General features: G+C 43.4%; 2 protein-coding genes across 7 annotated transcripts; one reads left to right on the top strand and one right to left on the bottom strand.

The window, feature by feature from the left end:
• Nucleotides 1-887: 887 nt before the first annotated feature.
• LOC129155807 (uncharacterized) lies at nucleotides 888-22,507 on the bottom strand. 6 transcript variants are annotated; one of them, XM_054735541.2, is made up of 13 exons: nucleotides 22,420-22,507; nucleotides 20,959-21,074; nucleotides 17,091-17,247; nucleotides 16,717-16,909; nucleotides 16,542-16,601; nucleotides 16,005-16,106; nucleotides 15,342-15,443; nucleotides 14,679-14,780; nucleotides 14,014-14,115; nucleotides 7,799-7,838; nucleotides 7,599-7,706; nucleotides 5,312-5,422; nucleotides 888-1,302 (listed from the first exon to the last, which is right to left on the bottom strand). In XM_054735541.2, exons 2-13 carry the CDS (start codon nucleotides 21,065-21,067, stop codon nucleotides 1,085-1,087), a joined length of 1,404 nt encoding a protein of 467 aa, XP_054591516.1. In that variant the 5' UTR covers nucleotides 21,068-21,074; nucleotides 22,420-22,507; the 3' UTR covers nucleotides 888-1,084. The 6 variants fall into 6 exon arrangements, with proteins under 6 accessions (XP_054591516.1, XP_054591518.1, XP_070405934.1 ...); XM_054735543.2 differs by having other exon boundaries at nucleotides 7,599-7,691; XM_070549833.1 differs by lacking the exon at nucleotides 22,420-22,507 and adding an exon at nucleotides 21,543-21,675.
• Nucleotides 22,508-23,412: 905 nt separating this feature from the next.
• Nucleotides 23,413-24,803, top strand: LOC129155808 (uncharacterized). The gene is made up of 7 exons (XM_054735551.2): nucleotides 23,413-23,787; nucleotides 23,855-24,034; nucleotides 24,106-24,183; nucleotides 24,261-24,350; nucleotides 24,429-24,482; nucleotides 24,555-24,596; nucleotides 24,670-24,803. The coding sequence occupies exons 1-7, from the start codon at nucleotides 23,592-23,594 to the stop codon at nucleotides 24,801-24,803; spliced, it is 774 nt and encodes a 257-aa protein (XP_054591526.1). The 5' UTR covers nucleotides 23,413-23,591.
• The last annotated feature ends 2,922 nt before the right edge of the window (nucleotides 24,804-27,725 follow it).

Raw genomic sequence — 27,725 nt, 5'->3', positions numbered from 1 at the left:
GAAAGAGTGGCGGGAAAGTTTTAAAACAAAGTTCTGATTCATTCTAACCAAGTCGGCATGGTAACAATTCACAAAAGCAAATGACTTGCTATTGTTTCAAAGAGCTATTTAGGTGAAAGCTTAACCATCGCCTCCTGCCTTTAGAGTCACATTTTGTTTTCACTGTCACACACACACACACACACACACACACACACACACACACACACACACACACACACACACACACACACACACACACACACACACACACACACACACACACACACACACACGCATTCTGGTTTTTGCCCCTTATGAGGCCCACCGGTTTTTCTATGCTTTATGGGATCCACCCTTTCCAGTGGTCCTACATCGCTTTTAAAAACAAGGTTAGATGTAAAAAAAAATCTAAATCATTAATATCACTTCAATTTAACACATTTCTAAAGTTTTGACCAAAAAGGTATTTGGCCACTTGTGGGGACCGTTTCTAGCATTGCATACTTGTGAGGTCCATTCACATACACACGTACATATCAAGTTTTTATATGTTAATGGGGCCCACGGTCACTATCTGCAGCTGCTGATACCAGTCTTTATTATTACTCCCAGTTTCCTCATGTTGGACTAAAATATTTTTTTGTAATAAGTGATTATGTATATGTGTGAACATTTCTATCTGCGATGACAGATTACAAGACATTCAGCTTCAAAGACAGTTTAATAACAAAATTGAAATGACCAATTTAATTACATTTTATGCCATATGCTTGTGATTTTTTTAATTATTAAATCATTAATCTAATCTCCACTGAATGTTTTAACAATATCAGTTTGAAGTTCTATGCAAACCCAACATTTTTTGTTACATTGGCATTGAAATTATGCGTTTCATTGGACTGCATTCAAAATGCCTTGTTATTACAGGTGTAAAAAATATACAAAAAAAAACTGTGAAATGTTTTTATTTGTACACAACGGAACAGCCATAAAACCTGAGCAAACCCTTACAAAAACAACAAAAAGTAACAACAAACACAACAAAGGACAAAACATTTTGACATCCAATGTTTTGCTTTTACCTCCGTTCAATTAGGTGCTTTCATACTACTTTTCTTCTCAGGGCTGTAATGCGATTTTTAACATAATATTTACCAGCTTTCCAGTCTCTGTTTCTGAGAGCTTCAGGTGCAGCAGTAATACAGCGCTGACACTCTTCTTTACCAGGAACTTGACTCCTCACGATAAATCTCCTCAAATGTTTGTCCACTGCAGCACACTCTTCTGGGGTCCAGCTTCTCTTGACAGCTGTTTGTTTTTCTGTGTGGACAAAAACAAAACAATGTAGGTTTTCTATTATAAAGAAGTTTTAATCTTGATTAACACTGTAAGACCCACTGTTTTAGAATTACAACAATTTTGGTTATTGTCCAAAATTATTCCACAAATTCAGTCTCAAAAATCCCCAAGGCCCTCTGATGGTGGTCAGCACAAAACTTACTGCATGTAAACAAATCAGGTAACAGAATTCCATTTGTACCATTTCCATGTACTTGAAGAGAGGTCCAGAGTCTGGGGGCTACAGCAGCAGATGATCTGTCACCTTTGGTCTTTTGCCTTGAGCTGGACTAACAGTAGGCTTTGGTCACTGGACCTCAGGGACCTGCTGGGGTGTAGGGTCTGAGAAGAGCACCAAAGTATGGTGGTGCTTGTCCATGTAAGGCCCTATAAACCAGAACCATGATCTTGAAATGAACCCTGAAGTTGACTGGCAGCCACTGAAACTGGAGGAGAAGCGGGGTGATGTGGGTGTGTTTGGAGGTCCTGGTTAGAAGCTGAGCTGACAGGCATTCTGAACCACCTGTAGACGGTTCAGGGAGGTTCTGCTCAGACACGTGAAAAGAGTTGCAGTAGTCCAAGCGTGAGAAGATGAAGGTGTGGAGAACTGTCTCAAGTTCAGAGCAGGACAAAATGGGACTCAGCTTTGCAATGTTCCTGAGATGAAAGAAGGAAGAGCGAACAAGAGAACGGACTTGAGAATCCAGGGTGAGAGCCGGGTCAAAGGTCACACTAAGACTCCTGACGGAGGGTTTGGTGTGAGAAGCAAGCTGACCAAGATCTCTGACTTTGGGAACCAGCTTGTCTGGGGCACAGATGAGGATCTCAGTCTTATCTTCATTCAGCTGAAGAAAGCTCCCAGCCATCCAGGTTTTGATAGAGTCTAAGCAGGTGTGTAACAGCTGCAGCTTAGACATCTCATGGGGCTTAAAGGAGATGTACAGCTGGGATGTCATCTGCATAAAGATGGTAGGAGATTCCTCTGAAAGAGCTCAGGATGTGCTGAAGAGGAATCAGATAGAGGAAGATGAGTAGAGGCCCCAGTGCAGAACCTTGTGGGACACCATGGGTGAGGGAGGTGGTGGAGGACCTTGGAGATGGCCACAGCGTTTTTAAAGTAAGCAGGGACCTGACCATAAACCAGAGAAGCATTAATTGTGGAGAGCACGCTGGGATCGATGGACTGAGAAGCACTTTTAAACAAAGATGAGGGTAAGATGTAGAGGGGGCATGCAGAGGTCTTCATAGAGTTGGCTAGTTTGGTTAACTCAGGCAAAGAAACAGGAGCAAAGCTATGTAGGATGATGGGCCTGGTTGGAGTCAGGAGAGGCAGAGATAAGGCTGAGGGAGAGATGCTAGATTTGACCTTATTGACTTTGTCCACAAAGAAAGACAGAAAGTTCTCACAGTCTACAACAGAGTGAATGGAGGCTGTAGGAGAGGCAGGGGAGAAGATGCTTCTGATGGTGTTAAACAGCACCTTGGGATTCTCTTTGCTCTGGGACACCAGGTTGGAGAAATAGTCAACCTTTGCATCTCTGACTGCAGAGTTAAAGGAAGTCAGAAGATTCTTTAGATGCAGCAGATGGACATGGAGACGGGTTTTCTTCCACAAGCGCTTGTAACAACAACAAGCTACTGACCATCAACCTCTGTGACGGGTCAAACTGACCCGACATGTGCCTCTGCTTTTACCTGGAGCCGAGATGGCTGCTGAGACACACTCTCCTTCTGCAAGGACGGCAGAGGCTGGGTTCTGATAACCAGTCGTCAAGGACGCAGTGTGGGGAAGGAGGACAGCTGAACTGTTCATCTTATGATTTTAATAAAGAATGAGATCTGTTGATGAATTAATTAATATGATCAACTGCTGAATCAATTTGTGATCAAACTTGTAAATGATGTTTAATGGAGATGATGTGATAACGAATAATACACCACATATTGTTAAACACACAGCAGGCAAGAGCAGAGCTTCTCAAGGGCAAAGACGTCACGATCTGGGAATGCCCCGGGAAGGGGGGTCGTTCTACAAAACTACTGACAAGCGAGCTGAGAGTCAGTTCGTTGAGACTTCACAGGGCCCGTGAATTCCTCTTCGACAACATCAGAACTTTGGCACGCTGCCAGGTTCTGGACACTTGCAAGCAAGCTGAAAACACCAACTGAGTTCCACCATCAAACGTGGAACGGTTTGCTTAAACTTGAGCCAATCAGAGACTGATTTTGACCAGTGGACTTTAACCTCAAAGCCTCACGGATTGGGAGACCAGCTGGGAGCAACCGTGTTCCTCCATCGACCGGGGTCCGTCCAAGACACCCCCCAGGTGATTTAGGGCACTCATGATCACTTCTTGTTCCAAAGCGACACAGTAGACTAACCCAAAACATCATTTCTGTTTCAGACAGATGAACTAAGCCCTCAGCTAAGCTCTGCTCTCATGCACATTTTAGCTCATTAAACATCAGGGAATTGTTAACTGTGTGAGATTTTAAATTGTGATTTATAAATTAAATTCTTTTAAAATTGTTGAAGGTTGATCTTTATTCAAGCGAGTCTAAATACCTGAGAATAAAAAGTTCTTTAGGTCTTCTGAGAAAAATAAGCGTTGTCCGAATTAATATTCAATCAATATTAATCATTTCCAAAGGTTGTTAAAATAACATTCCTTATTTCACGTAAAGGGAGCATTCTCCACTTTAACACGCTCAATTTTTCTGCATTGGTGCTTTAGGCTGCAAAGGCTGTCATTAAATGATAATGATAAATGACCCGCGCTTGTATAGCACCTCTCAGAGTAAGGACTCCAATGCGCTTTACACTACAGTGTATCATTCATCCATTCACACACACATTCACACACTGATGGTGATGAGCTATGATGTAGCCACAGCTGCCCTGGGGCGCACTGACAGAGGCGAGGCTGCCGAGCACAGGCGCCACCGGTCCCTCTGACCTCCACCAGCAGGCAAGGTGGGTTAAGTGTCTTGCCCAAGGACACAACAGCAGCATTCTCTGTCCGGAGCCGGGATCGAACCTGCAACCTTCCGATTACTGGACAACCCGCTCAACCTGTTGAGCTACTGCTGCCCCCAGGAAGTAGGGTTCACTGCAGGAACTGATCTGGTTCTGACAGGACAGATGTTGTCCAGAATGGAAATGCAGTGCTTGTTAAACTGAGAAGTTAAGGAATCTGGGTCGTTATCAGAAGAACAGGGTGGATCAATAGCAGCAGAAAATTTGCTAGCTGTGCTCTCATTAAGAAAACGAGAACTAACCAGAAGGTGAGCAGGAGGTGGGGAAACTGACAAGTTAAAGATAACGCAATGGGGATCTGAAATATGAACATCCTCAGGACAAACACTACCAGCATGTAGACCCAAAGTAAAAACAAGGTCTAGAGTGTGTCCCTTGGTGTGTGTGGGGCCAGCAACATGCTGGGTAAAGCTGAAGGAGTCAGGAGGCTGGACAAGGTAATGAGAAAGTGGTCTGAGGCATCATCGTAGATGTAGGTCTGGGCAATAAATCGAAAATGTATCACTATCGAAATTTCTGCCTCTTATCGAGATAATTTTTCCCATGTCAATAAATTTGATTAAAAAAAAAAGGTGTGTAAGTTGGCAATGTTCATGTCCCTTTAAGAAGCTGTACCACCTTGAGTCACATAAAAATGTGATTCAACGTAATACATGTGACAGCCCCATCTAGTGAACAACTTTTGTTTCTGCACATACCTGTTGTTATCGTCCATTTATCGTTATTGAGGTTCAAATCCTCAATATATCGTGATATTGATTTTAGGCCATATTGCCCAGCCCTACGTGGATGTTAACATCACCAACAATAACCAGTCTGGACAGCTTCAAGGTGGAGGATAGAAAGACACTAAACTCCTTAAGAAAAGAACTGTTTGGACCAGGAGGACGATAAACCATGGCACAGTAAAACGGGTCCTTATGCCCCAGAGTGCAAGAGAGTGCAAGCCCTTACCTCTCTTTTTTGCAGAGACAGTCTGGTTTTGGACTTGTGGCGTGGAGGTACATTCTTGCAGGGATGACATGCTGACCTCATGTTCTGACCCCTCTTCTGGCATACTGACATCTGGATCAAGAAATAACTTTATTAAAGTATACAATACACAAAATATGTAATAGCCGTCAGTATAGTGGTTGTTATTTTATAAAATAAGTATATGGAATTTGTGTCTCTTAAAGGGAGAGACGGAATTTCATTCTGTCTCCTATTCTAAATCATTTTCAAGTGACTAGTGAAGTAAAAATATTAATTGTCATGTTAGCCCAGGGATGGCCAACTTCACTCTTTAGGGACCCACATCCTACAGGTCTGAGATGTTTCCCTGCTTCAACACGCCTGATTCAAGTTAAATAGATTAAACAGCTTGTTGCCAAGCTCTGCACAATGAATCAGGTGTGTTGCAGCAGGGAAACATCTAAGACTTGCAGGATTGTGGTCCTCAAGCAATACATTTCCTCATATAGTGTACAGACGAAAGACTGTCCTACGCAGCCCACTAGTGCTGAAGTAGCTGTACGCCTCAAAGATTGGATGTTGGACAACATAAAATGAACTGATTTCTTAGGTGTGTTCTTACTGTGTCGTGGTTCTAATTCCATGCTTTCGTTCTTTTTTAAACACAGAAACAGTTTTGTTTACCTGTTTTGTAGCTACAGTTTCACCGACGGCAGCCGTCGGCGAAACTGTAGCTACAAAACAGGTAAACAAAACTGTTTCTGTGTTTAAAAAAGAACGAAAGCATGGAATATGAACTGATTTCACCAGACAGCGACCGTTGTTACTGACATTACAAGTAGCGTTATAGTTAAGGTTAGTGTGCACTTACCTACTGTTTATAGGTTGCTCCAATCTCAGGGCACAGACTTCATGGAGAGATTGCATGGCTATTAAGACATTTTTTCTCCTCAATTCTGCACGAGTACACAGTTACAGCGAGTGGAGAACAAGTACATAGTTGAAGAGGAAAAATGTCAAGATGAAGCTGAGCGAGTTTAGTTCATGTCATCTAACCCGATGGCATACAGTATGCGTTTAAGCCAGTAATGAGGAGGAGGGGCGCAGCGGCTACGGACAAAGATGACAGTGAGGAGAGGGTTGGCAACCCTTTGTAGTGCAAATGCGGTCACTGCTCAGCCGTGGAGCAACAACCGTGGAGTCCGTTTGCTGCCATGAAGGAGACTTGGATAATGATAGGTATTTTTAAAATGCTCCTCTTTTTAAGTAATAAAATAATAAACTTGTGGATTAAAGGGTTTTTTCTTATCCTCAGTTGTTTTCAGTTAAAGGGCCTTTTTGTCCTCTTCACTTGGTCTTACAGGATGGTTACATTGGAGGTTGCAAGAGTGAGTGGTAACTCGTAGCTTTGGAAACTGAATTCCTGGCTGTCAGTCATAAATTAAGTAGCCAGCAGGTTTTGGCTTTCAACAAAAACTCTGTGACTTGAGAAATCCCCGCCTTAGACATGCGGTGGTTGGCCAAACCTCCTGACAGAGATTTACGGGTCTTTGTTTGGAAGACTGTGGGTGGAATAAAACCATTTGGAGTGCAGAGGACTGACCGAGAGCTGAGGTGTCGAGAGGCCTGGAACAGGCTTCTGGCGTGTTGGCTCTCCGCTGCTTGTTCTGACAGTGTAAAACCATCTTTTCCTTCTATTATTAATGTTTGTCACGTGTGTCTTAATGTACTGTACGTGCATATAAATATATGTGAGTCCTTTCTTGTAATAAAATCCTTCTTTGAATCTATTTTTGTCCGTCTCTCTCACCCATGTATGAGGTAAACGTGATTTAAATTGTTCTAAATAAAACTAATCTTTTAATCTCCCCCTTGTGCAATCACAATTATTCAGCAGATAAATGTGCTCAGGGAATTGTCCTGCGTCACTTTATCGTGGACCTACCAGATGTTCTATAATGAGAGAGGTGTTTTGTAGCTATGCTATCCCTGCGTGAAGTCCACGCAGAGAGATTGAAGCAACCTATAAGCAGCAGGTGGATGCACGCTAACCTAAAAGTTAAAGCTGCTTGTAATGTAAGGCAGTACTAACCCAATGTTCAGTTTTAAAACTGGGGTTGTGTTTGACTGTGTTGATTGTGCAGCCTCTGCATCAGACAGGTCTCCTGACAGAGTTGCAGGAGGAGGAGGTGGTTGGGACAAAGGAGGGAGATGGGGTTGTTGATGCTAATTTTTGTCATGCACTGTGTGAAAATGCACCAAAGGTAAGAACTGCATTGAAGCTCACCTGTTGCAGACACTCTTTGGTTTTGACTTTCTGATATGGAGGTACATTCTTGCCTGGATGACATGCTGACCTCATCGTCTGACCCCTTGTCACCTAGCACACAGACATCTGGACGTAAATAATTACTTGTAAGAATAAAATACACAAAACAGGTAAAACAGATAATTTAGCATCAATTTAAGAACATTGCATACACATACCTTCAATGTCCTCTGCTAAAGGTCCCTCCATGTGAATGGTCTAAAAAGATAGTTGAACAAATATTGGAAAGCTGAACTTGTGGGCAATCTGCAAAAGTATACAACTATAGAATTATTCTCTTATCCGGTCATCATTACTCTTAGGGCAGGAATTTAACTTTTTCATCCACCAGATTCAAAATTTTACTGGCCACTCAATGTTCTTAATGCCGCCTTTACAAGAAAGGATAACCACAGGTTGACTTGCAATAGTGGATATTTCATCAAGGGAAGGAAAAAGCATTTGGGCACAAAATCCTCGATAACTTTAAGTAAATGACGTGTTTTCACCAGCTCCAGACTAGTGAATTTCAACGCAGCAGCAGCGGTGATGTTCGCACATCCTTTCCTAATAATACCGCCTATCATGTTAACGTCATTAGCTTTAGGCACAAAAGCTGGATTGGGCCGCAGACACACTTTAGTGTAGCCAGGGGCCCACCGTAAACACGAGGGACTGACTGACCATGCCTGAATGTCACTCACTCTCTTTGCTGTAGTTAAAGCTAAGAGCAGCGCAGTTTTTAAAGAGAGAAATTTCAATCCAGCCCCATCTATAGGTTCAAAAGGATGATGACAGAGGGCCTCCAGAACTAGAGAGAAGTCACACAGTGGTACCAGTGGCCTAAAGACTGGTAGCTTACGGCGAGCACCCATCATGAAGCGACTCACTAATGGGTGTTGCCCCACCGGTTTGTCACCAAACCCCACATGGCATGCATAAATTGCAGCCAGATACACCTTAATAGTGGAGAAAGCTTTACCTTTGTCCATCAGACTCTACAAAAAACAGAGTACATCCACCACCGAACACTGAAATGGGATGACACGTTTCTCTTCACACCACACCTCAAAAACCCTCCATTTACAGCTGTAAAGAGAGCAAGTTGAGGGGGCCCTAGCGTTTTGAATGGTGTCAATGACACTTGGGGGCAGGCCTGCCACGCTCAGGTTCCACCTCTCACGGGCCAGGCCCACAGAGACAAGCGGTCTGGGTGAGGGTGATAAATCTCTCCCCTGGCTTGGGACAGGAGATTACTGCGGACAGGCAGGGGCCAGGGTTCGTCCCAAAGCATCTGGATTATTTAAGCCACCCATGGCTTGGATGGCCACAACTGAGCCACCAAGATCAAAGACAGGCCCTGTTCCCTCACTCTTATTAGAATGGAGGAAATCAGACTGAGAGGAGTAAACGCGTACAGCAGCACTCTTGGCCACTGGTGAGCCAATGCGTCAACTCACAGAGGCGCGTCCGCGTCTGTCAGGGAGAAGAAGAGTGGGCAGTGGGCGCTTTCCCACGAGGTGAAGAGATCTACGGTAACCTGACCGAATCTCAGCCATATTTGGTGCACCACCTTGGGGTGGAGTTTCCATTCTCCGTACAGAGGATTTCCTCTGGACAGAAGGTCTGCCCCTCTGTTCAAGCTGCCCGCCACATGTGTTGCGCGGACTGAGAGGAGTCTGGAGCTGCACCACACAATTATTTCCTTGGCCAGTGAGTGCAGCTGTAGGGTGAGTGTCCCGCCCTGACGGTTGATATAAGCTACCACTGTGGTGTTGTCTGTCTTCACTAAGACATGACGGTCCCTTAAGTAGGGCAGGAAGTGCTTTAAGGCCAGAAACACTGCTAGGAGTTCCAGCACATTTATGTGAACCCGTTTCAAACTGCGTGACCAAACGCTGTTCACTGCTCTCCCCATCAAGGTGGCCCCCCAACCTGTAAGAGACGCGTCCGTCGTCATGGTAACTCTGGACACCACCTCCCCCAGCGGAACCCCAGTTGTGAGAACTGTTCAGTCTCTCCAAGGCTGGAGAGCTGACATGCACGCCGGAGTTATCTTCACTCTGCGGTGGAGATGACGGCGGGAGCATAGTCTTAACAACCTCACCCACCACTGAACATCTCTCATCATAAGAAGCCCCAGTCGCACCACAGAAATCATTGACGCCATGAGGCCGAGAAGGCGCTGGCAAAGTCTGTACGACGCACGGTATCCTAACTGAAAACGTGCGACACACTGTGTGAAGGACGCAATCCTCTTCTGACAGCGAAACGCGATAAGAGAGAGAGTTTATCTGAAGACCCAGATATTCTGTGCATTGTCTGGGGAATAAACTGCTCTTTGTCCAGTTTATTTTCAATCCCAGGTCGGTCAGATGGCTCAACACCACCAGCGCGTCGCTGGCTGCTTGCTCCCGGGAGGGAGCGCAAATCAGATTATCGTCTATGTGAGAGAAAATTCTGATCTCGCGAGTCCTCAGTGAGGACAGCGCTGCCTCCACACACTTGGTGAAAACCCTCGATGCTAATGACAGCCCGAACGGGATGGTTTGAAACTCGTAGGCTGTGCCCCGATAGGCAAACCTGAGAAACTTCATGTGTAGAGGATAAATAGAGATGTGAAAATAGGCATCTGCGAGGTCAATCGTGACAAACCAATCTCCTGGGCAGATGGAACGGCAGAGTGTTTTGTGAGTCAACATTCTGAAAGTGTACTTGCGTAAGTGTTTGTTTAACACATGCAGGTCGAGTATGGGACGGAGAGATTTCCCATCCTTCTGTGGAACAAGGAAGTAGAGCGAATAAAAACCCTGGTGGGCCTCGTCGCTCGGCACCATCCTGATCGCTTTTTTTGTTCAACAGTGAAGCAATTTCGTTTTCCAGGATATGCGCCGAATCCTCTCTTGCCACTGACGTTATTATCCCATTGAAACGGGGAGGTTTTGAGGCAAACTGAAGCCTGGAACCCCAACAAACTGTCATCAGAACCCACGAGGGAACTGCGCATGCGCGCCACCTCTTGGCCCGCACCGAAAGCAAGCCGCTGTTGGGTGACGTCATCTCCGTCACCTGAGCAGCCTCGACTCGTCCCGTGGGAAGAGTGAGAGGGCCCTCTGCTGGGCGCAGAGGGACCTGATGGGGTTTGTTTATTATTTTTTGTGGGGAGCTGTCTGCCCTTGACTGAACGCCTGGCTGCAGAAAAGCCGTCTTTATTTTTAAATGACCCCCCTGAACATTTCTGCACACATCTGGGAACAAAGTGCTTGGTGACACTAACTGCATGCTCATGAAAAGTGTTTGGTGACACTGCGTTTTCTGCTCCACACACTCGCCACTCCTGCTGGACCGGGAACCACAGGAGTGTCTGAACCCTGAACACAGAGGTCTGTTTGTACCTCTGAAAACCTCCTCTTTTTCTGGAGAGGAGAAGCAAGAGCAGCTAGGATGACTTCTTCCTCTTGCCCTCGCTGGGGTGAGACGGGCGGTTCCTCGCGGCTGCTGCTGCAAAAGAGTGCTTCCCCCATGGGCGAGGGTTCTCCGCCTTGTTTGGCTGACCACCTGCCGATCGCTGTGGTCTAGCCCCACCCTGTTGACCCTTTGCCGCTGGGGCAGCTGCTGCAAACCCAGGCTTGGGTGCCTGAGGTGGCTGAGGGTTATGTTTACGAGGCAAGCAGAGATTGAGGGCCTCACCTTCCTGCTTCCTGCGGGTGCTTGTCTCAGTCATCTTCTCCAGGGCGGGCCAAAGAGACCTTTGACAGGGTCAAATGCTGCATCCATGACATCAGCTTTCTGGCTGTCACCTAGGCCTGACAAGTTTAGCCACAAGGCTCTCTCACCCGAAACCCATCACACGTCCACAGCCCTGGACTGCTCCTCTAGAAGAGTGCAGGATGAGATCATTCACCACACAGATTTCATCCCATAAAGCCGGGTTAGGCGCCCAAGAGTCCAGCTGACGACCCATTTCCTCCAGGAATTCTCCTTGATAAGCTGACATTAGAGTAACTGCATTGAGGGAACACACAGATTGGCCAGCATATGTGTGCATCCTCTGAAAAATGGATGCCGTGAGACGATCCGTTTTAGATGGGAGAGAGATGCTGGATGACGCTGACACGGATCTGCGGTTGGGGTGAAGGTGGTATGCCACTGAAGGCTCCACAGTTGGGGGTTCGGCCAGCCCCAATTCCCCCATCCCATGCACCTCCAGTTTGGAGTATCCCTTGGTGGGGAGTTTGCTTTTAAATGAGCTAGACCAGTAACACTTGGGTGGAGCGGAGGACAGTGGAAGCCTCATACAGGTCTCGTCCCACACCTTCTGTCCCTTGGGCTGCCGGCCACTGAATGTTGAGCTTTGCAGCTGCTCGCCTGCAAACCTCGTACACGTCGGTGTCCCCCTGTGATGCCACCCCAGTGCCGCTAGGTGGCCTAGAGTGTTGAGCCGGGAAGGTGGAATCCTCTTCCTCCTCGTCCATGTCCAAATAGAGGAGGTAATCACCCGCATCGAGCAGCCCACTGTCAACCAGTCCCTCGAACAGAAGTGGTAGCGGGGGCTCCTCCTCCATCATATCTGCCCAACTTGTGGAGGCTCGCGGCTGATGGTCGTCACCTGCATCACAGGTGTGGCCAAGCCGAGGCCTGGGTTCCGGCTGTTAGCCACTGCCACTCTAAGCCTCCTTTTTCTCTGGCATGGAGGAGCAGTGAGGGCATGTCTGCGGGTTAGCCAGCGATGCCTGGGCGTGAGCAGCACCCATGCACACTATGACAATAGGATGAGGGTCCCTGCCTGAAATAGAAGCCCCACATGACGCCGGGCACAGGCGGGATGCAGCCTCTTTAGCCTTTGGTTCCGACCCTTCCGTCTGGGTAGGGGTGGAAGCCATAGCTGAAAAACCGACTGGTCGTGACAGATTAGCCTGAAAAAGCGTTAGCAAGCTAGTTAGCAGGTGTAAGTCTGCAACTATAGCTATATTTTATATGTAGGACAACTAGTCGTGACACGTTAGCTGCAACAAAATAGCTCATTAGCGAGTAAATGCTAAATAAGAACAGGACAAGCTCGCAACAACGCGTTAGCTTGAGCCACACTCGCTAATACTACTCCGTCAATGACAACCGAGTAGCCGCGGGAGCAGTTCGCCGTGACGCGGTAATGGTTCCTAGCAAAGTGTGCCAAGTGACTTAGAAACACTTACTCAGCTCTAATCCAGACTGCATTGGGACTGCGTTCGGCGACGGATCCTGATGGTACGCCTGGGAACAGTTAAGCAGCTGACCAAAGATAGCCTGAAAATCGCTGAGGGAGCAAAGTGTAGTTTCTCACGGGAAGAAAGCAAGAAAGCGAGAATGAGTAGGAGGGGTTGGTTGGCCGTGTATATACTGGGTGGGCGGAGCCTGGGCACGGCGCTACCAGTCTGTCAGGGACAGACGTGATGTCAATGGAGCTTCCGTAGTTGGTCACGCCAGGGCGATTCCCCGTAGTGAAACACCGAACAAAGATAGAAAAAGAACCCCGAAATAACAAACAAGATTGAAAAAAATTATAAAGGATAAAAGGGATAATAAATTAAAAGAATTAAAAGATTAAAAAAAAAATAACGAGTAAAAACAAGGTCATGACTAAAAATATTTTAAAAAAACATACTAAAAGGTAAGCACATGTCAACAGGGAAGACACCACAGACTAAAACACTAACAGCCTGATCATTGATCAAAGTTAATGATAAAAATAGGCCTTCGGCACTGACTTGAAATGACACAGTGACGGGGCCTGTCGAACACTGAGGTGAAGAGCATTCCAAAGTTTGAGGGCAGCAAACACGTAGGCCCGCTCCCCACTGGATTTATATTTCATCTTTGGGTGCAAAAGAGCAGGTGATCTGCCGATCTTAGGCTTCTGGATGGTACATATGGCTTGAGCAGTTCTGACAGGGAAGCGGGAGCTGGACCATTTAGGGCATTGTAAACAATAGTTAAGACCTTAAACTGGATGCGGTATTCACAGTGGATGAATCAAAAAATTAGTTTAAAACATGTAACAGCTCAGACGGTATACAATTATGAATGTTAAAATCACAGCTGAGGTCATGTCTGGTGTTACCATAGTGCACTAAAAACATCTACAAGAAGAACTGGACGGAAGGGCCCCACTTGGGTCAGACTAGACATACGAAAGTGTAAAGGAGAGACTCCAGATAGAAATGTGTTTGGAAGATGGAAGGACCCCATAAGAACATGACTGGAAACATGACGGTGTGTGTGGCATTACCTGGCCTTCCCCACCCAATAGGTTCACCTGACTACCATACAGCCACATGAGCATTGGTCCATTTTAGTAGTAGAACAACACCACATACATGTCAGCACAGAAGGAGGTGTTTGAATGTACTCTTACCTGTGTGTAGGTCTCATCTGGGATTGGTCCATCATTAAGCATCTGAGGAACAGGACTGGCCTCATTCTCTTCTGCTGCAGCAGGAGTCTGAAGGCCTTTCATCTGAAATATAGATAACAGATAAAAGACTCAGAACTATATGAAGAGACTTCCAAAGGCAAAAAAGATCATCTAACTGTGAAACAGCAGCACAGAACAACAACTGAGAACATGGCATGGCCTTCTGGACTACTGGTAATGAGCAGCTCTCATGACGATTCCAGGAGTTCACAGTGGATGAATCAAAAAATTAGTTTAAAACATGTAACAGCTCAGACGGTATACAATTATGAATGTTAAAATCACAGCAGAGGTCATGTCTGGTGTTACCATAGTGCACTAAAAACATCTACAAGAAGAACTGGACGGAAGGGCCCCACTTGGGTCAGACTAGACACATACGAGTGTGTAAAGGAGAGACTCCAGATAGAAATGTGTTTGGAAGATGGAAGGACCCCATAAGAACATGACTGGAAACATGACGGTGTGTGTGACATTACCTGGCCTTCCCCACCCAATAGGTTCACCTGACTACCATACAGCCACATGAGCATTGGTCCAGTTTAGTAGTAGAACAACACCACATACATGTCAGCACAGAAGAAGGTGTTTGAATGTACTCTTACCTGTGTGTAGGTCTCATCTGGGATTGGTCCATCATTAAGCATCTGAGGAACAGGGCTGGCCTCATTCTCTTCTGCTGCAGCAGGAGTCTGAAGGCCTTTCATCTGAAATATAGATAACAGACAAAAGACTCAGAACTATATGAAGAGACTTTCGAAGGCAAAAAAGATCATCTAACTGTGAAACAGCAGCACAGAACAACAACTGAGAACATGGCGTGGCCTTCTGGACTACTGGTAATGAGCAGCTCTCATGACAATTCCAGGAGTTCACAGTGGATGAATCAAAAAATTAGTTTAAAACATGTAACAGCTCAGACGGTATACAATTATGAATGTTAAAATCACAGCAGAGGTCATGTCTGGTGTTACCATAGTGCACTAAAAACATCTACAAGAAGAACTGGACGGAAGGGCCCCACTTGGGTCAGACTAGACATACGAGTGTGTAAAGGAGAGACTCCAGATAGAAATGTGTTTGGAAGATGGAAGGACCCCATAAGAACATGACTGGAAACATGATGGTGTGTGTGGCATTACCTGGCCTTCCCCACCCAATAGGTTCACCTGACTACCATACAGCCACATGAGCATTGGTCCAGTTTAGTAGTAGAACAACACCACATACATGTCAGCACAGAAGGAGGTGTTTGAATGTACTCTTACCTGTGTGTAGGTCTCATCTGGGATTGGTCCATCATTAAGCATCTGAGGAACAGGACTGGCCTCATTCTCTTCTGCTGCAGCAGGAGTCTGAAGGCCTTTCATCTGAAATATAGATAACAGATAAAAGACTCAGAACTATATGAAGAGACTTCCAAAGGCAAAAAAGATCATCTAACTGTGAAACAGCAGCACAGAACAACAACTGAGAACATGGCATGGCCTTCTGGACTACTGGTAATGAGCAGCTCTCATGACGATTCCAGGAGTTCACAGTGGATGAATCAAAAAATTAGTTTAAAACATGTAACAGCTCAGACGGTATACAATTATGAATGTTAAAATCACAGCAGAGGTCATGTCTGGTGTTACCATAGTGCACTAAAAACATCTACAAGAAGAACTGGACGGAAGGGCCCCACTTGGGTCAGACTAGACATACGAGTGTGTAAAGGAGAGACTCCAGATAGAAATGTGTTTGGAAGATGGAAGGACCCCATAAGAACATGACTGGAAACATGACGGTGTGTGTGACATTACCTGGCCTTCCCCACCCAATAGGTTCACCTGACTACCATACAGCCACATGAGCATTGGTCCAGTTTAGTAGTAGAACAACACCACATACATGTCAGCACAGAAGAAGGTGTTTGAATGTACTCTTACCTGTGTGTAGGTCTCATCTGGGATTGGTCCATCATTAAGCATCTGAGGAACAGGGCTGGCCTCATTCTCTTCTGCTGCAGCAGGAGTCTGAAGGCCTTTCATCTGAAATATAGATAACAGAGAAAAGACTCAGAACTATATGAAGAGACTTTCGAAGGCAAAAAAGATCATCTAACTGTGAAACAGCAGCACAGAACGACAACTGAGAACATGGCGTGGCCTTCTGGACTACTGGTAATGAGCAGCTCTCATGACAATTCCAGGAGTTCACAGTGGATGAATCAAAAAATTAGTTTAAAACATGTAAAAGCTCAGACGGTATACAATTATGAATGTTAAAATCACAGCAGAGGTCATGTCTGGTGTTACCATAGTGCACTAAAAACATCTACAAGAAGAACTGGACGGAAGGGCCCCACTTGGGTCAGACTAGACATACGAGTGTGTAAAGGAGAGACTCCAGATAGAAATGTGTTTGGAAAATGGAAGGACCCCATAAGAACATGACTGGAAACATGACGGTGTGTGTGGCATTACCTGGCCTTCCCCACCCAATAGGTTCTCTTTTGCTGCTGCAGGAGCCTTGTTTTTTCCCACCTGGATTGTAGATGAATAAAACATATCACAGATCAAAGATGAAATGCATTTCCATAGACAACCAAGAGTAATATTGGAAGCATGGTTAATATTGGAGAAATAGCAACCAACTCACCTTACTGCGCCAAGGCCATTTTGAATCACCATAGTTGTAATAAATTTCAGCTCCTATTTCTATTTTCTTCAGAGAAAAAAGGCACAAATGTGGTTTGTTGTCAACTATGATTTTTTTCATAACGCAATTAGGATTTTTGTGGTTGTCATTGACCAATCTTCCGAGAGAGCCATCTTCTTCAGATGCATCCAGGCTGAAAAGTATTAAAAAAAATTGTAATAGTTTTACATTTTTTAACAGTTTTATTGAAATAATTGTTTTCAAAAGATTTTAATATTTGTGCTTTAATTAGTTTATCAAGTATTAAACCCTTGTTCCAGGGATAACTCGGAATTTCTCTAATCAATAAAAATCATCCATTTTTCCATGTTTACCATAAGCAATGGTTCTGCCACTTAAAGCCAAAGAGAAATTTGCTTTCAGTCTCTGAGTATCGTCTTGACTCGCATTCTTCCTTTGTGAGGAGTTTACCCCTGTACTCCAAGACGAAGTCCCCTGGTTCATTGGGGGGTGTGGCAAACACTCCTCTTCCTATAAAATATATAATAATTAAACATTTCATTCTGGGACTCAAAAGAGATACTACAGTATTTTAAAGTGAGGCTGAGGTTCTTGCGTCTAGTCGGTATATAACCTGCAGACAATGCTCAACATTCTCCTTGCAGGTAAACAGATTTTTGATCAGGCTTTCTGTGGCCAAAACATGTTTTTGATGCCAACCCATCCATATGAATGTATCACTGAGGTCCTGTCTATGCTCTGTTACTTTCCCTTAATCTGAGAGTGCTGTGTACCATTTGGTCCACGTAACACACCAGTGAAGTGTAACAACACCGATGCACCCTAACCCATGCAACTCAGACTTGACATAAACCGACAAACAGATGTAGATGGATCCCAGACTGGAAAATTACAGTGGGGCCACAGCAAGGCATGGAACTATATATTAAATAGCAATACAAAAAAGTATTCCTATTTGCAATATATGAGACAGAAAAGCAATATAACAAATGTATATACAACAAATAGATTGACTAGTTCAATAATGTATGGTGCAAATGAGCTTTAAGTTGCAGTAAACTAAAAATGCATTTAAATCTATTTTCACAAGTGCAATGACATTATGATTTACAAGTTTGTAATAATTGAGATTTGACACCCAGAGATTGTGAGGAAAAAATGTATGCAGAGGAAGAAATAGAGAAGAAAGTGCTATTTCAAGGTTCCTGCATCTTTTTTAAAAATCTAAATAAATGCTTTTTAAATACCTTAGGAGCTCAGTAAATGACACATAAGTCCTAACAGGCCAAGAGAAACAAGAAAAGAACTGAAATTCATTCATGTGAATTCTGACATCTACTTTTAATGTTTAATAATGCAATCCCTACTAACTTCACCCTTTCCTTGTCATTTTTGGATCAATACAGATGAAATTTGCCTTAAAGAGCAAACTGCAGCTTAGAGACAAACCAGAGGGAGAAATCATCAGCCAAAGCAGAGAGATTTATCTGTGGTGTCAGGAGGTTCTGTGGAGGAGCAGGTGTCTCTGTGAGTGAACGATGCTAGCTAGCTTGCTACAACTCGTGCGCTAACAAAATGCTACTGTCATGTAGAGCAGTGGTTCCCAAACTTATTTAGCCGCGCACCCCCTTCTATGTCCCGACCATGTTGACACACCCCCCAGCCCCACATCAGGGCATGGCTATATATATATATATATATATATATATATGTATATATATATATATATATATATATATATATATATATATATATATATATATATACACATATCAGACGTCACGCTAAACCAGGGGTCGGCAACCTGTTCCCATCAAAGAGCCATTATTACCCGTTTCCCACAGTAAAGAAAACACTGCAGCAGCTGCGGCGTTGTGGGCGGGGCCTACCCTCAGACAGCAGAGCGCTGCTAACAACAGGTGACAGCAGCCGGTACCGGTCGCTCGTGTACGTCAAAGTTATCTTTCATAAGAAGGTAATCAATAAAACAATTTATATAAAGTGGATCCAGAAGTTGTAGCCCGTCTCTGCTACAATATTTTGATATTTTTCACCCTGTTGGTGGTTTTACTGAGCAGGTGCCACTTTTGTCATACGTTTCTTTTTAAAACATGTTTAGACTGTTCAGAATACAAATCCAGGCTCTGTCACGTTTGATTGTTGTAATTAAACTTTGTAGGTGGGGAAGTTCAGAAAAGGATCCGATCATTTTGTTTCTCCCTCATTTACAGTGACCGAGACAACGGCGCAGTGCGCCTGGCTCTGGTGTTAATCAAGTTAAATTTGTAACAATTTTCACAAGAAAACAGAACAGTTAAAAGCAGAGAGACTTGTCACTTAGAAAATGTTCCCTGATGATGAAACTTTGGCTGAATTGTGCTTGTTCCTGTCTCCAATGTGGCGTCTGAGGAGAGTCCCAGAATCTCACATCGTCTTCAGCTCAGAAAGCGCCTATGTTTACGCACATGCGTGACGCGTCAACCCGGTCTCACAGTAGACCGGGTTGGACCTGTTCAGGTTTACGCAGACAATCTTTACATTTAGAATTAGCTTACAGATGTAAAATTAATTCAGTAAAATACAAAGCATTTTATTTAAATATCCATTCATTATTTTACAAGCACAGAGAGCCGCATGGAAGAGCCGCATGCGGCTCCAGAGCCGCGGATTGCCGACCCCTGAGCTAGGGCATGTGCGGAGGACACACACACACACACACACACACAAGCAAAATATACTTGTTTTCAATTACGTTCATTGGGCCCACTTACTTTTTCTTAGGCCCACCCACAAATGAGTTTCTGGCTACGCTAATGGTGACTTTTGACAGACTTCTCTGAGCTCCGCAGCCATTACACTTTTCACCTCGCGCACCCCCTAGCGGCACCACACTTTGGGAATCCCTGGTGTAGACAATTAAAATATTATTGGTCAGTTAATATAATATTGATTCTTGGCAATGAGCATTTGTCAGCTGTTTAATACTTGCTAATATCCATTCACGTAATGTAGCTTAGCGCTTTAGAGAGAGGGAGAGACGCATGTCATCTTATCCAGAGCACAACCCAGAAACCAGCTTCCCTAGCCCGCTAGCATCTTTTAAAAGCTTTGCATCCTCTTCTTGAGGTTAGGAGCACAAGTTCCTATCCAGTTCTGACCTAGAAACCAGCATCCCCGCCTCGCTAGGAATTTTTGAAAGCTCTATCCTCTTCTAGAGCTCCAATGCTGATCTGGGTAGGAGCCATCAAATATTTTTCAAAACTCCACCAAGTGGCTCTGGAGGATAAGAGGCATGTTGAACTCCCGTCACATCACTGGGATTGTAATCCTCTGGTCTGGTGTGGAGCAGAAACGACCGTGTTTTCAGCTGCACAAAATGCACCAGAAAAGGAAGAAGGTGCTGTTCATCTACAGACTACTGGAGTCTGTAGATCCTCCACACAATAGTTTACCATTTTTTTCGAAAAATCAATGGTTCCACTTATATTACATTATCTATGTGAACTCTCCAAGATTATTTAGAGCTGAGAGGCGCAGAGCTCTGATCGTTGATGCACTCCAGACAGATGCATCCTGAGCACAGCCACAGCTACATTCTCAAAGTGTCGCCATCTCAAAAACAAATTTAACACATAATCGTTCATGTCGGCTCATATCCCTTCATGTTTTCTGTCTTTTATTTGTGCCTGATGCATTTTGCTGCTGTGGAGCAGAGCGCATCACCTGTTTCATTCTGCTGTGACTTCACCTCACTGATGCGGTCTGTGCGTAGCACACACTCCTCTATATTTGCGGTCGGTAGATCTTTTAGAACTGCAGTTCAAAGGTAACTCATAAGGTGAATATATATGAAGCCAGATAGCAGTTTTTCTTTAGGATTGAGATGAGATGAAGGAAGATGATAAACAGACAGGACAGAAAAATAGTCAAATAAAAATAAGTTCCTTTTTGTACCTGCTGGTAGCAACAAACAGACACCATTTAAGGTAATCAGAAGTCAGCAACAGAAAATTAAATCATTCTTTCAATGTTTAGAGCAGCATGAACTCTGAGAGGCTGCAGGTGCATCAGTGAGTTTGCAGTAAAGATGAAAAAACTACCGTTGTTAAAAGAAATGTGTTTAACTTTGAAAATGTGGGCGCAATTTTAATTACTTGTCAACTTGTCAACTGCTTTGCTTTTGAAAAACACAAGTTGTGTCAAGAAATTTTCGCAAATTACCTTTGTAACCGTCAATGTATCTCGACATAAACCCAACCTTGTCAGTACAGGACAGGATGTGTGTCTTTGCATCATCTATAGGCTTTTTCCTCCTCTTTCTTGTGGACATAATGGCTCTGTGAAAATAATCGTAATTAGTACTTAGTCAAGGCAAATCTCACAGAAAGGTTTTTGAAAAATAGCAAGAGAAAAATAAAATCTAGAACATTCATACAAACACACATACAGCAGCTGTGCATTGAGCTTTGCTATTGCATGATGCACATTGTTTAACATCAAACACAGGATAATGAAATATACAAATTCTGAAATGTGTACACTGAGAGCTGACCGAGCCTGTTGAAGCCAAGAAGTTAGTTTGTTATATAATAACCAAGCTGTGCTGCAAAGCCACTCAGTCACTAATCTAAACTAGGGCTGTCAAACTTCTGGTACAACAACATCACTGACACATGCAGCATTTTCAACCTGGACCTTATTTTTTTTTAGCCTGGCCAGCCAGACTCACTCTGTTCAATTCTGCACAGAGCGAGTCTGGCTGGCCAGGCTAACTTTTTTAACAAATATTACGTTAATTTACTCACCCAGACAAGTGTGGACCTACTTGGCGTAGTTCAGGAGGAGTTTTAATCAGGTTGCTATCACTGTATATCCATATAATGGGAGCCTATCAGGGCAGGATATTATAAGATTATCTGCCCCAAAACTCCTTCATTTAACAATGTTTTGTTGAGAATAGTTAAAAAAAATTCCTCTGTGAGTTCAGCACGTCTCAAAGGTGCTAACATATTAGCTTCTGGAATTTTACAGGCTTTTAATGCAACCGATTCCAACTGAGATTTCAATAACGTTGCAGCCCTCCGCCATTACGGCTGTAGTCCGCGTAGGTTGCTGAAAGAGTCTGTAGAAGCTGAATTTAGTCCAATTGGTCATTCGATTATTGCAATTTGGAAACACGCAAACCCGAACTACACTGATGTCAACAGCAGCAAGTTCTGTCAAACCGACCGTTGCAGAGCACAGAGTTAAAGTGCTGGCCGGACTACAACCAAGATGGCGACTGGCCGTGACGCTGTTTTAATCGCACAATATTGTTGTATTTTTGCCTTGAAATCACCCCAAACCGAACAAATAAACACTTACGAGATTTTCTGAACTCCGATGGGAGTAGTGTTAACGTTTAATAAGAACACTTGGTTAAATGAAGGAGTTTGAGGGCAGATAATGCAGCAACAACTCCTGCAGTTTTGCTCCCATTGGCATTATATGGATATAAACTGATGGCGACTCGATAAAAAAACTCCTTCTGAGCGGCTCCAAATAACTCCAAACTTGTCTGGGTGAGTAAACAACGAACTATTTATAATATTATGTTGCTAAAGTTAGCCACATGGCAGCCAGCTTAAATACATCCCAACAGAACGCCAAAATATAAACTCTTCTGAACCATGCCTAGCTTACCTGCTGCATGCAGAGGTCGGTAAATGTAAAAATATTCAAAATAATCCAATCACTCCGTCGTCTTTTTGTCTTCAATCCGTGTTATTTTCTTCTTGTTGTGTACTTCCGGTAGTTTTCCTCAGTGCAGCAATGTCATTGGCCAAAGGTTTCAGACTCCCGCGGTGTGTATAAGATTTTGCGGGAAGTGTATATCCTGACTTCCGGTTACGGTCGGCTGCAGGATACACACCTTTACACACTTGCCCACTTTTTGCTACCTTAGGGGACAATTTTTTGACATGAAAAAAAAAGCAATGGTAGCATCAGGGGAGGCTGCTGAGCTCATTTTAATTGAAATCGGAGTGGGGTCCACCATTTTGGGCCCCACTTGGATTTTGGACCTCCTTAGGTGGGTGTGCTCCCACCCATGGGAACCCACACCGAGAGAAATGTTAGGACACACACACACACACACACACACACACACACACACACACACACACATTGCTTCCTGCCTCAGAGAAAAGATTTGATCCATTTTGTAGGACCTATAACAGCTGAAATAAATAAAAAGCTGTTTATGAGGTTTGTTTTTTGGGAGGGGTGGATTAGTAAAGTCTCAGAGCAGACGTACCTCTGGTCAAACCTTTAATGACATACCTCCCAGAATAGTTAAACTAAGGCACATGCATGCCGTAAACGGATTTACACACGAGTGAAAGAGCTGCTACATTTTAACCAAAACATGAGCGAAGAATAAGAATAAGAAGAAGAAGCGATGGATACGTGTTTTGAATATAGCCTTCCTCTGCTAAAAACAACGTTCGAATTGAGACATGATGAGATTTCAGGAAGAAATGTCCGGTATTATTTTTTGGATCGTAAAGGTTTTTTTATTTCTGCTCCAGGGAGTTTTGACGAAGCAATGGATACGAGCACACACACACACACACACACACACACACACACACACACACACACACACACACACACACACACACACACACACACAACTCTAAACAACCATTCATACATTTGTCTACCTATACAACAAAGCAAATGACTCTGTATTGTTTATAAACATTTTTTTTTCGACCAATCGCAACCGTTTTCTATTCATGATTTTTTTAAACAGCTGTATAAAATGTAAAAGCGCATTTTCGGAGTCGTGATTTGAGGTGTAACAAGCTAAGATGACGGGTAAGTTTTTAACTCAAGACGCAAATCTTTTTTTTTCTCTTTCTGGTTTAACATCTTTATTTTCAGACGCTATTGTCATATCGGACGGCGAGTGGGAAGAAATTCCTATTGAGGAATTAACTTGTAAAACTCCGGTACCGGTCCCCCTGGATGATTTGTCTAAAATTAATCGCGCGGTCGAGAATCTGAGTGAGTGGATTTTATAAATATATACGTAACGTTCTTTTCTTCAACTGAGAAATATCTCATTTTACAGAAAAGGAGGGGGTTCAACCTTACCCCGGAAGTGATAACTTTTACCCAACCACGCCTCCATCCACCAGCCGAACCGTCTTACATTCGTATCAGCCCAGCCATACCGTCAGATCACACGGGAATGCGAGCGTGAAAGCTGTTCGTTACAGGACCGTCACGCCGCAGACGATCCTCGAAGCTGGTAAGTGATTACAAAATAGCGATTAATAAGTCAGAGATGTGTCGTTCATATTTATCGTTTTTATTCTTCAGAGCAACGTCCGACGGCCTACGCACCCCCAATATCTCAGCCCCCACCACCTCCAGCCCCTTCTCATGCGCGGACGGATGGTAACGATAAAAAAACAACTGATTAATAAGTCAAAGATGACTCGTACACATTTACCGTTGTTTTTTTATCCTTTCAGAACAACATTCGACTGCCGCTTCAATATCTCCGCCCACACCTCCTCCATCTCCTCCTCCTCCTCCTCCTCCTCCCCCTTCTCCTGCACAGGGTAAGAGATTTATAAAAAGGTGGTTATTTACTTCAAAGATGATTCGTTCATATTTTTTCATTATTTTTATTCTTTCAGAACAATCCGACAGCGACTCTGAAACCGCTGAACGTGGTCCTGAGCAGCCAGCCGGTAAGCTGTTTCACAAAAAGCTCCGCATAGTATATTAAATTTGAAGTAAAAAAGATGTTTTTATCCTTTCAGATGAAGAGGAAGAGAACGCACCACCTCCTGCACCTGTACAGAGTAAGTTAAATTTTATATATAATTTATTAAAAGCTCGTTCATTTTATTTATTTTTATTTATTTTTTTCATCAGAAAAACGACTGAAGAAAAAGAAAAACATCCGTCTTTCACCACTTCAGAGATTAAACAGGATGAAAATGGCCTACTTATTGCTGCAGGTCAACTCAGGCCTGGTCGAAGTGGTCCAACAAGTGCTGGCTCTGTAAAAGGAGGACGCAGATTTTTTCTTCATTTTTAGTAGGTTATTAATGTCTTTTGTATCATGAGTGAAAATTGGTTTGACGACCTTTCAGATTTGATTGAAGTAGATGGTGAATTAAATGTAGATTTGTTAGATCGAATTTTAGCCAGCCAAAATCCCTCAGATGAGGCCGATAATTTGGTGTTAAATGACTGGTTTGATTTAAGCGGACTGAGTGAAGTAGATGAATTAGCTTCAGATAGTGAGATCTTAGCATCCCAAGCCGTTTCAAACGAGGTCGATCAAATTCTAGCAAATTCAGATTCGCCTTCATCAGAAGCAATAAACGAAATATTGAGACAAATAGAACACCAGCAGCACGTAAACGAGGTTGATCAAATTCTAGCAAATTCAGATTCGCCTTCATCAGAAGCAATAAACGAAATTTTGAGACAAATAGAACACCAGCAGCGCGTAAACGAGATCGATCAAATTCTAGCAAATTCAGATGAGCCTTCATCAGAAGCAATAAACGAAATATTGAGACAAATAGAACACCGGCAGATCGGAGGGAGCGTAAACGCAGCTTTTAACCAGCGTGAAATTAGAGAGAGAGTGTCTTTTCAAGCAATCAACGACCCAGCCGAGTTTTATATTAATCTGATGGAAATATTAAACAGGTTTGCTGAAAGAGGAAGCCAGATTGCGCGTCCCAACGATAGAGTCCAGTTTGAAATTAATACTTTACACACGACGCACCACGTTAATTTTAATTATGACGGATCAAATATGTTAAATCAGCTTCAGTATTTACTGGATCTGTTAGTCCAATCAAATGAAGCATTAGAGGCCGACAACGAATTTAATTTCAGACTGCAAGTGATAAATAACCCGTCCGGCGGCGGAAAACGAAAAATCGAAACCATTCTGGATCACGAATTAGTCAATAAAAAACGAAACCATCTCATTTGCCCTCCAGAGGCCAATCAGCCGTTGTGTTTTGCGCTAAGCATAGCCGGCCTGTTAAATCCCTCAGCGAGAGATACAGAATTATTGAATGTGGCTAAAAATATTCATCAACAGGCAGGGCTTCAGGAGCAATCAACCGTTTCATTTAGCGACGTGATTCAATTTGAAAATATTGTTCAAAGAAAAATAATCATTTTTTACAGATCCGACAGAATCATTTCTAAATTTGAAACAGATTTTAGCGATCGAACAAATCCGTTGTTCATTTTGCTACTCAATCAACATTATTACGGCATAAAAAATATTAAAGGTTTCTTAGGAGCCAAATATTTTTGTTCATGGTGCTTTTCCGCTTATAATAACATAAACGGACATCATTGTAAATGGTTCTGTCGCGTGTGTAATACCGATTTATGCAAACGAACAGAAACGTCTCTCATCACATGTTCTGATTGTAATCGAATATGCCAAAATGTAATATGTTTTCAAACTCACAAAACACCTGTTTTCAGGCCTCAAGCAAACAGGTTAGTTTCTCCTTGCGAAATGTTTAAAAAATGCACCATTTGTAAACAAACTTATTACATCGCCATGGGTGGAAATGGTTCACAGCACGTTTGCTCAGCGACCAAATGCATCGTTTGCAAACAGTCGGTGGTCACGGACGATCATCGCTGTTTTATTCAGCTTGAAAAAAAAGATGACGGTTTAACGGAAAAGGTTATTTATTACGACACTGAAACGTTTACGGATCAGAACGGTGTGCATACACCTTTTTTAATCTGTGCAAAATCCGATTCAGGCGACGTTTGGGAGAAATTTGGTTTAGATTGCATTAAAGATTTTATTATGCAGATGCGTCGTCCTAAATTCAGCAATTATACATTTGTTGCACACAATGCGCGTGGATTTGATGCTTATATAATTCTGAGCGCTATGTGTCAATTAAAAATTGTTCCCAAAAATATACTCATGCAAGGCTGTAAAATCCTGAGTTTTCACGATCCAGATTTCGGGTTGAGATTCATTGATTCCTTAAGTTTTCTCATGATGAAATTAGCCAACCTTCCAGCTGCTTTGGGCTTTACAGATAAAACTAAAGGTTATTTTCCTCACAGATTTTCATCGCTTGAACATCTGAATTATAAAGGACCTTACCCAGATGTCAGCCATTATGGGTTTGAACAAATGTCTCCGGAGCATAAAAAAATATTTTTAGAATGGTACACCGATGTGTCTAAACAGCAGTTGTTTGATTTCAGAAAGGAGGCCGTGTTTTATTGTAGAAACGATGTGGAAATTCTGCGTAAAGCATGCGGTATTTTCAGAGAGGAGTTTTTTAATGAAACAGGTATCGACCCGCTGAAATCTGTCACGATCGCTTCAGCTTGCATGCGCGTGTTTAGATCAAAATTCCTAAAACCAGACACATTGGCCATTCCTTGTCCGCTCGGTTATCGACCGCAACAAAAACCATTTTCAAGTTCAAGCATCGTGTGGTTGGAATGGGTTTCACACAGTCAAAATGTAGACATTCAACACGCTTTAACGCCTTTGGGGGAGTATAAAGTGGGAGATTTTTATCTCGACGGATATGCTGTGATTTCAGGCGTCGAACAAGGGTTTGAGTATATGGGTTGTTTTTTCCACGGCTGTCCAAAATGTTTCTTACAGTCATCCATATGTCCTCTGAGAAAAATCACTTTTGGTGAAATTTATGACAAAACCGTCGAAAAGCTTCAGTCGTTGGAAACTGTGCATCGATTAAAAATGAATGTCATTTGGGAACATGATTGGCAGGAGATGGTAAAAACTGATCCGGACGTGAAACAGTTTGTCTCAAGATTTGACCCCCCGCCCGCTCCTCTTTTACCTCGTGAAGCCCTGTATGGTGGCAGAACTTGTCCGGTTCGGCTGAGGCATTCTGCTCAGAGCGGTGAAAAAATCCACTATGTGGATTTTACGAGCCTGTACCCTT

The sequence above is a fragment of the Nothobranchius furzeri genome, chromosome 3, assembly GCF_043380555.1.
Source record: "Nothobranchius furzeri strain GRZ-AD chromosome 3, NfurGRZ-RIMD1, whole genome shotgun sequence".
NCBI classification, from domain to species: Eukaryota; Metazoa; Chordata; class Actinopteri; order Cyprinodontiformes; family Nothobranchiidae; genus Nothobranchius; species Nothobranchius furzeri.
Note: the sequence above shows the minus strand (reverse complement) of the source record. Positions and strands in the feature narration are given on the sequence as shown.

Bases quoted from the DNA above. Each gene is read 5' to 3' on its own strand.
- LOC129155807 (XM_054735541.2), bottom strand. From the start codon at position 21,067: ATGTCCACAAGAAAGAGGAGGAAAAAGCCTATAGATGATGCAAAGACA. The intron at 16,602-16,716 runs GTGAGTTGGTTG...TCTACAATCCAG, and splicing joins AATGGCCTTGGCGCAGTAAG to GTGGGAAAAAACAAGGCTCC. The intron at 16,107-16,541 runs GTAATGCCACAC...TCTATATTTCAG, and splicing joins TATTGGGTGGGGAAGGCCAG to ATGAAAGGCCTTCAGACTCC.
- LOC129155808 (XM_054735551.2), top strand. From the start codon at position 23,592: ATGACGGGTAAGTTTTTAACTCAAGACGCAAATCTTTTTTTTTCTCTT. The intron at 23,788-23,854 runs GTGAGTGGATTT...CTCATTTTACAG, and splicing joins TCGCGCGGTCGAGAATCTGA to AAAAGGAGGGGGTTCAACCT. The intron at 24,483-24,554 runs GTAAGCTGTTTC...TTATCCTTTCAG, and splicing joins TGGTCCTGAGCAGCCAGCCG to ATGAAGAGGAAGAGAACGCA.